This window comes from Pinus tabuliformis, chromosome 5_2 (assembly GCF_031772625.1).
Source record: "Pinus tabuliformis cultivar Carrire ecotype Pingquan chromosome 5_2, CPIR1, whole genome shotgun sequence".
NCBI classification, from domain to species: domain Eukaryota; kingdom Viridiplantae; phylum Streptophyta; class Pinopsida; order Pinales; family Pinaceae; genus Pinus; species Pinus tabuliformis.
Genome location: NC_142306.1, coordinates 589,423,248 through 589,434,895, shown reverse-complemented (window position 1 = coordinate 589,434,895; position 11,648 = coordinate 589,423,248). Strand labels below are relative to the sequence as shown.

Genomic DNA, 11,648 nt, shown 5'->3' with positions numbered 1-11,648 from the left:
CGATTTCATTGTGGGTATTATTTTATCATCCTAAGCTAGTTAGTCAAGAGATGGCAGATGGAAGTTTATAATTGAAATTTTTTAGCTTTCTGGATTTGAAATTTGTAACAACTATAAAACCATATTGGGTTTCTTTCTATATGTCACATAAAATTATTCTAATTGGCCTGTTGTTTTTAAATTGTTTTGTAAAGAGTTGGTTACTTGAAGTAGATTTTCTTAGGAGATGGAATTATTCTAATTTATTTCTTGAAAAAAATACAACAATTAAATTTTCCTTTTACAAACATTCGTGCATTGTAAAATTAACCTTTTGTTTTCTTATCTTGGAACAACAGGGGTTTAGGGCACCCCTCCAAAGTTGCTGCCCTCAGAGACCTAATTCACAATGAAAAGCCCGAAATTATGTTGATTCAGGAGACAAAACAAGATCAACATGAAATGAGAAGAATAATAGACCAGCAGAAACACTATATAGGATGTATCGGTGACTCAAGAGGAGCCTCCGGAGGAATTGTCACCATCTGGGACAATAGTAAATGGAACTGCAATTCAACAAATCTCCACCAGCACTGGATCAGAACTGTTTTGGACAGCAGAACAGGCAACCATACTGTAACTATCTATAATGTTTATAGCCCCAACCATTACAAAGAAAAGGAAATATGTTGGGATGATCTAAGGGCAAGTATCGATGGGGAGCCAAATTCAAACATCATAGTAGCAGGCGACTTCAATCTAGTCTTGCATGCCAATGAAAAAGGGGAGGATGTTTTACTCCAGATCCCTTCAGAGGTCGAATGGAGGCTATCATTCAAGACCATGAATTAGTTGATGTTATTCCTAAAAATCGCAGGTACACTTGGAGTAACCGTAGGATTGGCATCGGCAATATAATGGAGCGGCTTGACAGATTTTTAGTTAATATCTCGTACCTCTCTTCCTTTTCTGTAGGATATGCCAACGTCCTCAATACTTCAGCATCCGATCACTACCCTATTACTCTCACTCTGGAAACGCATTGCCCCCTCGGGCCTATCCCATTTAAATACAACCCCCTTTGGAATTGGATTCCAGCAGTCAGAGAAATTGTTCAGAAGGCGTGGAGCCAGCATGTAGAAGGTTCCCCAGGCTTCATCTGGGAAACTAAATTAAAAAGAACCAAACAGGTGATAAAGGAATGGGCCAAAGAGAATTATAAGGAACCCGAGGAGGTTAAAAAGAAGATTAAGAGTGATCTTGAGAGCGTTCAATTAAGGATTGAAGAACATGGCCTATCTCAGCAAAACAAGGAGCAAGAAAATGCTCTCTATACACAGTTGAGCCACATAAACAGGGAGGAAGAAACCAAATGGCGTTTAAAATCCAAGCAATTATGGCTCCAAGGAGGAGACAAAAATACAGCCTATTTTCACAAACAGGCCACTGCTCGAAAGCTTAGGAATAATGTAAGCTCAATTTTGGATAATGAAGGAAATTTTCACAGCACCCAAGAGACCATTAGAAAAGCCGCCTCTGAGCATTACAGAAATCTCCTAACCGGAACCAAAGGTGAAGAGGATTACACTGATTTGCTCCAACACCTACCCAAAGGAATCACTAAGGAGATGAACGACAGTCTAAACATGGAAATTGAAGAAGAGGAAATTAGAAGAGCGATTTGGAATCTGCATCCTGATAAGGCACCTGGGCCTGATGGATTTCCCATCTGCTTCTATAGGGTGTTTTGGGGTCTTATAAAAAGGGACTTGATTAAGATGATCAGGTGGATGCAGAGAAAGGGTAATCACCAACTCCACCTTTCTTGCCCTCATCCCCAAAGAAAACTGGCCCACTTCCTTCTCCAGATTCCGACCCATCTCTCTCTGCAACTCTTCCTATAAAATTCTGTCCAAAATTCTAGCCTCTCGCCTCAGACCCCTCCTTCCCTCTTTGATTTCTAAAAATCAAGGAGGTTTCTTGCCTAATAGGCAGATCACTGATTCCATTCTTCTTGTGCAAGAAGCCATTCATTCGAGCCTCTCCAGGAAGGAAAAAGGGTTCATCCTCAAGCTTGACCTGGCTAATGCCTTTGACAGAGTCCGGCACTCCTTCCTCATAGCTGTCCTAAAAAAGATGGGATTCGAGTTGGCCTTCATTAACCTTATAGCTGCTTGCATCTCTGGGCCCTGGATTTCCCCCCTGATCAATGGCAGACTAGGTGAAGCATTTCAATCTTCCCGGGGTCTTAGACAGGGCTGCCCCCTCTCCCCCTATCTCTTTATCCTCATGGCGGAATCCTTCAGTCAAGCTCTGGATCATAACAGGAGAGTGGGCCTCATAACTGGAATCAAATTCGGGAATGGAGCAAAGAACATCAATCACTCACAGTTTGCTGATGACACCTTGTTAATTGGAGGAGCTTCCACCACAATAGCAAGGAGGTTCAAGAAACTCCTTGACCAATTTATGGGGTACTCTGGAGGCATGGTCAACCAACTTAAAAGCTGTATATATGGATGGAATACTTCAAATCAGGTAATTCACAGTATTGCAAATATATTTGGTGTCTCCTGCAACTTGGAGTGGACTCATTTCTCTTACCTGGGCATGCCAGTGAGCCTTGGTCCTTTGAAGGCTGGTACCTGGGATGGAATCATTGATAAGGTGAAGAGGAAGGTGCAACAATGGGGATCACTATGGCTCAATCCAGCAGGCCGCCTTATTCTTCTCAAGTCAGGTATCACCTCTCTCCCTCTTTATCGTTTCTCTCTTTACCAAGCCCCTGCTACCCTTCACCATAAAATGGAAGTTGTTCTCCGCCAATTCCTTTGGCAAGGAGGGAAGAACGACAAAAGCAAGTTTAATTTAGTCAGCTGGAAACATGTCATCCAAACCCAAGATAGAGGCGGTCTCAGTATTAGGTCACCCAAGTTTTTAAATCTTACCTTTGGTGGGAAAATTGTATGGAGGCTTATTACAGGTCCCTCTTCGTGGTGGAAAAGAGTGTTGGAGACCAAATACCTAAACTTCCCCAGGCAGCAAATTCTTGACTCTGATATTCCTAACATAGACTCCTCTAAAATTTGGCGGCTATGCAAAAAATCCATTCCACTCATGATCCAGAATACTTCTAAAGTTCCTGTGGGGGGAGCCAGTATCAATATTGGAATGGATAAAATCCTGGGGCAACAACCTATAAACATGCATGAAGAAGCCATACCCATCATCAATTTCTTCAACAACAGGGGGATACACCACCTGGACCAAATTTCCAACTGGGATCCCCATTCTCACATTTGGACAGGGTGGTCCTTCCTAGAAATACCCAGTGAATTAAATCCTAGACTTTGCTATCTGCAGACTCTCCTTCACAGTAAGGCTCCCATTAAGAAGAATGAGAGGGATGGTTTTTGTTGGGATTTATCTGGAACAAATTACACAGTCAAAGCAAGCCACCAGTATCTTTGCAACAACACCTTTCCCATGACCTTATGGAACCGCTGGAAAATGGCTTGGAAGTCAGAGGCGCTCCCAAAAATAAAAAATTTCATATGGCTTCTGCTGAAGGGTAAAATCTTAACAATAGAGAACTTGAAAAAGAGAGGCATCAATGGCCCATCTAGATGTCCTAACTACTACAACGCTGAAGAAACGATGCACCATCTCTTTGTAGAATGCCCCTTTCTATTGAATTTTGGAAAAGTTTGTCCTTCACTGGAAATTTACCTTGGAATTCTCAACATTCCATAGTCGAAGCAATTCACATCTAGAAAAAAAGCTGCCCCTGGAAAGAAAAAATAAGTAACCTGGTGAAGAGAGTATGGAATACTCTCCCTTATACCCTACTATGGCGAATCTGGCTAGCAAGAAATCAGAAAATATTCCAAGACAAGAGCTCAGCTACAAGAATAGTTTGCAACAAGGCAAAAAATCTTGCCCTGGATGCTATCTCAATCAAAACCCCAAGCAAGATAGATGAAACAATGTACAGTGTGGAAGAGCGAGAATTTATAAGTTACATTCTGGATAAAAATTATAAAGCCTAGAATGGTAGCATGGCGAATGAACAACGCAGTAAAGAAACCAACTTCTAGAGAATCAGATTAAAAGAAGAGGAGTTTGTCAATTGGATACAAAATTGCAACAACTTCTATCTTTTTTTTGATGGGGCATCTAAATCGAATCCAGGAACAGCCGGAGCAGGGGGACTAATCATCAACGCTAATGGGGAATGCATTCTGCACTATGAATGGGGCCTAGGGAAGGTCTCGAACAATAGAGCGGAAGCGTTAGCCCTGTTTCAAGGACTAACTCAGCTAAGAAAATTGGGGATAAATTCGGCAAGAATCTTAGGAGATTCTTCTATTGTCATCCGCCTCATGGTCCACCAGAAAGAATCGCCCAACACCCTCCTCCAGCAAGTCATCAGGCGAAATCAATTGCTGCATCAGGCAATGGATAACTTGCAATACTTCCATATCCTTCGTAATCTCAACAAGCAGACCGATGGATATGCCAACAGAGCATGTGAAAGGACAGTAGGCAGTTTGTGTTGCAACGCTGAGGAGATCCATCAGCCCTTGCCATGATCCGAGTCAAGCATTTCCGCACCAAATTGGACAGTACTGACAAAAAGGATTGGAATCAGACCTATCAGGCCTTCAGCAAAATTGCTATCCGCATAGGGATATGGCAAAGATATTATCCTCTCCAAATTCTTCTCAATCTCAATAACCATGCTGGTCTCTGTCTTATCAATCCGGTTCCTCGGGCTTCATTGGACAGCGCTCTGACCTTTCCGTGCCTCTCTCTGGACTCCCTCTCATTTCTCGTGACCGGCTCTCACCCCTCCTGCCTCTCCTTATATCCTCCCTCCCCTCTCCTTATCCCTGCGCTCTACCCCCCGATTGCTCCTCTCTGCGACTCATCGCGGCTATTCATTCCTGCCTCTGGTTCCAGGTGGATCTACCAATCTTCTAGCTGCGTCATTATCCGATTTTCTTCTCCTGCCTTTGTAACCTGGAAGATTTCTGCTCCCCGCGTTGTTGACCGAATCCATTGGCAGTCCCTCTTCGTCCCCATCCGCCCTCTATTTTCCCCTCCCTCAGCATCAGCTATGGCTTGCAATGAGGATTGTTTGCACTGCTCGGACCTGCAAGCTGAGCTGGAAGAAATCAGAGCCCAACAACATATCTTAGACAATCAACAGAGGATTTTGGAAGCAAGAATCGATGACCAGAATCGCATCATTAATGACAAATACCGAGCAGAAATTGATCTCTTCTTGCACAGGGTTTCTTCTCTTCATCAATAGTTCAACCATTTGTCAAACAGGTGTAGCCATGTGGAAGAGTCCATAACGATTCTAAAATATATGATGGACAAACGCAACAATGCAGCCCCAAGCTCCTCAAGCGCCAAGCAAATAGACGGGGATGAAAAACCGGAGGAATCTACAGCAAGGCATATCAGCCATATTAACATAGATTAGAAATGATTTGTAAATGTCAGTTTTTGCTGCTCCAATATGTAAGAGTCTACAGTAGTTTAGAAGTCCTTAAAGACAGAACAAGTAGGAGAAGGATCAAGGAGAGATATCTGTTTTGTAACTCCACTGATCCTGGCTGCCCTCAGCACTTAATGTACCTCAGGAGTCCTGACCCCCATATTTTTTTCAGTTACTAATACAACAACCGACTATGTTAAAAAAAATAATTTAACTTGTTGTTTATGTGCAACCTCACAAAGCATAAGATGATATTCAAGTGTAACCCATCAATTATTATAACCATCTCATAGCATGTATAAACCATTAACAATGCTTTACTATATGTGTAACATGAGCCATAGCATGTGTATGCTATTAGGAATGTTTCATTGTATCTGTAATATGAACCAAAACACCAAGTCTATTATGTAAGCAATTAAGATTCAAAATCTATTATTAACTAGTAAATCACACTGGAGAATCTGAAAATTGCATTTGTTTCAGAAGGACTATCATAACCATCATGAAGTATACTTAAATCTTAGAATGAATTCTTAATGTCGTAACATCCAAATTAGGGCTCGATTAAACTAATCGTGGCTATGAGAGATTAACATGAATACTATTAATGGTTATTAGAGATTAACAAGATGAATAATATTTTGAATAACCATTGTATCTATGCACAATGAGTGATGGGTCAGGAATTTAACTTTGGTATGATACGATGTCATGTTGTTATGCATCCTTCCTCTCAAGTATCTTGCTTAGAAGCCCTTTCTCTAGCTTGTTGTTTATCTTAGGTTACTTAACTGCAACCTTTATTTACTTTATAATTAGTATTATAGGTTCTCATTTTTAATTATATCCTACTCATTTTTTTTTTTGTAACAAACTTGTTGGGTTGTTAATTACAATTTTTCAATTTTTATCATATCCCACTGAATTTTCAGTTGTAATATTTGGCTCAAGATGTTGCCTCTATTTTTTTTATTTGTATGTTGCGAAAATGACATATGTGAATCTTCTACTAAATCCTGAATGTTACAATGGATACACGAGCCATTAGCTCAAAGTATATGGGATACTTTACGTTGGATTTGTTCTCATTGCTTCTCCAACGTCAACAACAGTAACAACTTTTGCATCTATTAAAGCAACCATCTCAACAAAGAAAACTTCAAGCAACACAGATGAATATCATACAACAATAGAAACAACGTATTCTGTAGTGTAATCAACAATGTCTACACACGCTTCTACAATAAATATCTCAATTACACCAATAACCATTACAAAAATTTCCACAATAGAATTTGCAAGTTGGGGCCCCGATAAAATCACTTACATATGTGCCCGCAATATGTGCATTTACACACACTTCTACAACAAAGATCTCAATTAAAACAACAATTTTAGCATCAAAATTTGCAAGTTGGGGCCTCTACAAAATCAATCGTATATAAGCCTGCAATCTGTGCCCAGCTCACAAAAGTCATTTCTCAAATTTAACTATGCCATTGGGTTTCATTTTAAATATGTTTGCATCTTCTAGAAATGGTTTCTTTTCATTTTTTTGGAAGATCAATCATACATTATCAATGATAAATATTTTCCCATTCCTACATAAGCAAGGAGAGATACGATGTTAGATTTATCTCTTATCTAAAAGATGAAACTTCTCAGTATGCCTTGGTAATATTACTTGCACTTCACCTTTATATAGGGAATTGTATTCAACTATATCCATTCAATTTTAGTGAAAAAAATTGAAGCTAATGTTTCCCGATGAATAGGTGGCTCTGCTCAGGAAGAAGCATGATTCTTTTTCAATGGGTATGAATGAGAGAAAATAAGTTACAACTAAGATATGAAAGGATTATAGATCTATCCTCAACACTTATGGGAATTGTAGTTCTAGAAGAACATATGCAACTAGAAGATCAAAGCAAGCATATCAATTATATTTCTGATTGTATCAGAAATATGGTATTCAACATCCTTTTCTTAATTAATTTTTAAATCCTAAGTTTGCTTTCTTATTTTTCTAGTTGAACAAGTTTAGTAGGATGAATCTCAAGAGAACAAGCTCTACTCAGAATGTTGTAAGGAAAACATCCAAAATATTGTAGAGCAAGTCCAAGCAAAGATAAAGTAGTGGTCTCAAGTGCAAGGGATATTGCATCATGGTTTTGAATAAATCGAAGATTTGAAAAAATAAAGATACTTTTGGGGAGATCATGCCCTTCATGTTGATGAGAAGGTGGAAACCTTGCATGTAATGGCATATTTTCTTCCAATTAGTTTACTAAAAAAAAGATATCTGAAGATTTGTCTTCATATTCACCTTTCAATAATATTCTCCAAAATAATTCTTCCCTCTAGGTATCCTCATCTAGTTACCAAGGTTGTATTTTAAATTTGTTGATATCATAGCTCAGGTGAGACCTTTGAGAGACTATTGATTAGTGGCCCCATAATATTCCCTTTACCCCATTCCCTGTGTAATTATCACCAAAATAATTTCAAAATAATGACCTTTTGTTATTATTGTCTGTGGAAAAACATATGCAAGATTGGAGATGAAAGGAATGTTTGTCTGAGATCAAGATTGCAGAGTTGCAATCAAAAGCTACTCAACTCAGAAACGAAATTGAACTAGTGAGACATAGACATGTCATTGAGCATACTAGATGGCTTAATGACTGCAACAAACACATAAGAGATCTGTCATCTTCAAATTCAGTAAGGAGTTGAACACAACTTATAAGAAATACATATATGGATAGTTTGAATCACCGAGAGGCTAAGAATAAGAATAATAGGAGAAATATCAAATACATGTTCTCAAATTTAAAGGTCTTGTAACACATTTCAAAGATCCAAAAATCATAACGTTTTGTGCAATTTTGTGAAGGTGACCAAGTTACTAATTAAACTCATCTTTTGTGGACTAGAGGTAGTCCTAATAGGAAACAAGGAAACTAATTTTAAGAAGGACCAGGATCGAACTATATAGAGGCATTGTAGGATCATCTGAAAGGTCTGACCCAAAGCTTATTCACCCTAAAGAACCACAATTATCTTCAAAATTTTTGAGATTTATACAAGTCTTTCCAAGTAGAATCCTTTCACTCCATCGAGTTGTGACACTTTGAAGGAAGATAAATTTTACATCCTTCTTAGACTATTGAAAGCCCTAAAGGGACGAAATTGCAATAGAAGGCTACATATATGTGAAGGGACTAGACCTATTGCTAAAGGTAGAAAAATGATAAATTATGTGTAAGTGTTGAGCAACTATATAACTCTGACCTGAACTCAAGAAGAGGACCAGTCTATTACCTTGAGTCGAGCTTCTTGATTAAGAACCTTGGAAGCTTATACTATAGACATTATTATAGGAAGTATCAAGCTTGTGAAAGAAGATATCATCATCACCAGAAGGGAAATTCCATTCCACTGTAAGGGACGTTCGAAAGGCATCTCATGGATATATTGAAGGGACAAGTGCATAGATATAGTTCTATGTTCTAGTTAGAAGAAGACGCCTAGGATATGATCTAGGCCAACTTGAACAAATGACATTATAAGACTGGTTTATAATGATATATTAACCCCAAGATAGCGGGTATGGCTTGAGGAACTTTGCTACTAGATATTTTGATTGGACTTGAGGAGACTGACATAGATCGTAGGTCGTATCTCGTAGCATTGCCTTAGAGTTTTACCTATCAAACTAGGATTGACATTATATTCAGACTGACTAGCCTCATGACTTTCCATACGAGAAGGAATGACAATTAGTGCCAATACATTTTTTTTTATATGTTTTATATACATAATTACCCTTGATACGGTAAACCATTTCACCCCTTTCTATTCAATATCAATTTCTTGAGGGAATGGAAGGTGGTCTTCTTGTTAGATAATATGAAACGAGGGGATGAAGTACAAACCACTCACCAGTGAAAATGGGAAGCCCTAACCAGAGGGAAATATACGGACACTATAACTTAAGTTAAAAGAAATGCAAAAAGAAGTATTCTTGGTTGGAAGTTTGTCTTGTGATCTATGCTTTTATATCCCATTCCTAATGGGGTTTCAGTTTGTCCTTCCCTTCAGGACACTCTATGTTGCAAAATTATAAAGGATCAAAACCCTCTTCTTCATGAAATATTATCAAATATTCAGTTATGGTACCAAACCCTTACAACGATATAAAATTATTGCTTGCGCTTGCAAAAATTTTTATCGCATGCAAAAATATTTAACTCTTGCTTGTGCTATGTGCAAACGATTTTATGCTCGTATTTGAAAGTTTAACCTGCTATTGTTAAAAGGGCTCGAAGTTCCCCTACATTGTAAAATTATCACATAATTCCCATGCAAATTTCTTCATTATTTGACTGACATTAAACCCTTAAACAAATTGTTACAATTCACAATCAAAAATTTCATTACAGATTTAGTTTTAAAAGACGTGGCCATACTTTATGGTGAAAATGGTTTCGAGCTTACTGCCATATTGACATTAAACCCTTAAACAAATTGTTACCATGCACAATAAAAAAATTCATTACAAGTTTCGTTTTAAAAGATGTGGCCATACTTTATGGTGCAAATGGTTTCAATCTTACCACCATATTTTTTTCTCGTGCACTTGTGGACTCAATGTTGCGCCATCTACTCACACCTTCTCAAATTCCCTCATGCCCACTTATCAAATTCCCTCAACCCTGCTCAAATTCCCTCGTTCCCACTTATCGAACTCCCTTGTGACCTAGTCAAATTCCCTTGTGAACTACTCAAATGCCCTCGTGCACAGTTATTGAATGCCATCGGTCCTACTCACTTGGTGAACCCAATATTTTTTATTATTAATGTTGTAATATTACTCCACCACTGTATTATATAACCTATTAGACAATATATAAAATATATTTTATGTATAATACATATAACATATATTTTATATTCTATATTATATATATTATATGTAAAATATATATTATATGATTAGGTGATTAGGTGATACTATTATAGGGTTATAGGATAGTGTGAGGAGTTGCACCACCAAGTTGGGGATGATGAAGGTGAGTAAATATATCAAGCATCCCTAAAGATAAGGAAATGCAATATGGTACTATAGAGAATCCCAACATAGTGTCAATGGGAGATTACTAGGATGTGAATATCATTTCATAAGTTGCAACCTTGCTTAGAGAATATGAGGATTTTTCCATGGAGTTTATAGAGATGAATGGAATCAAAAGAGAGTTAGGGGAGAGAAAAATCAAGTTGAAAAAAATGTCAAACTTATCAAGAAGTGGTCCTACAAGATGTATTCTCAAGTGAGGAAGAACTTAAAGGAGGAAATAGACAAGATGTTATTTATGGAAATATTTTTTTCTAGAAGATTAAGAGTGGATTACCCTAATTGTAATTATGGATAAGAAAACAAGAGAAATTATATGTTTTTATGTGGATTCAATGTTTAGGTGCTTGACCATGTTGTAGGAAGGAAACATGTTCTTTCATCAATGGGTTATTAGGATATTATCAAGTAGTAGAAGAAGACAACTTTTGCTACAAAATGGGGTTTAGACAATGTCATTCATTTTGGACTTAAGTATGCCCCTACAATGTTTTCTAAGATGGTCATTGTAGCATTCAAATAATACATTCACAATTCTTTGGAGGTATATATAGAAGCTTTAACAATGTACAACATATTCAAAGACTATGTAGCCATTGGGGCTTATGTTTGAGTAATATTCATTATGACACATTTCTTTCAATTTGAGTGCATTTTTTGGATTCCCTTTAGCACATTACTAGGGTATATTGTATGTGGAGATAGTGATCTCATTAATTCTACTAAAATTGTTGTTTCTGTGAACCTATTAGCTTCTACTAACATGCTTACAGTGTGGTCCACACTAGGCCATCTATATTGAGTGTTGGGTATATAAAAGACAAATTACTTTAAATGAATGTAACTTTGGTTAAAAACATAGAAGGAGGGATCATGATTGAGTATGTTTAGTAGTTCCTCATTTAATGATAAAGGTTCATTTTACCAGCCTATTCTTTGCCTATAAGTAAGGATTATGCATTAGTGAAATACATTCATTTATTCATTCATCATCATTATTATATCTATCATTTGTAAATA

The 11,648-nt window shown here is 37.6% G+C and overlaps 1 protein-coding gene across 1 annotated transcript; it reads left to right on the top strand.

Moving 5' to 3' along the window:
* Positions 1 to 800: 800 nt before the first annotated feature.
* On the top strand, positions 801 to 4,571 carry LOC149160358 (uncharacterized). The gene is made up of 3 exons (XM_089434597.1): positions 801 to 1,782; positions 2,006 to 2,719; positions 4,171 to 4,571. The coding sequence occupies exons 1-3, from the start codon at positions 801 to 803 to the stop codon at positions 4,569 to 4,571; spliced, it is 2,097 nt and encodes a 698-aa protein (XP_089290723.1).
* The last annotated feature ends 7,077 nt before the right edge of the window (positions 4,572 to 11,648 follow it).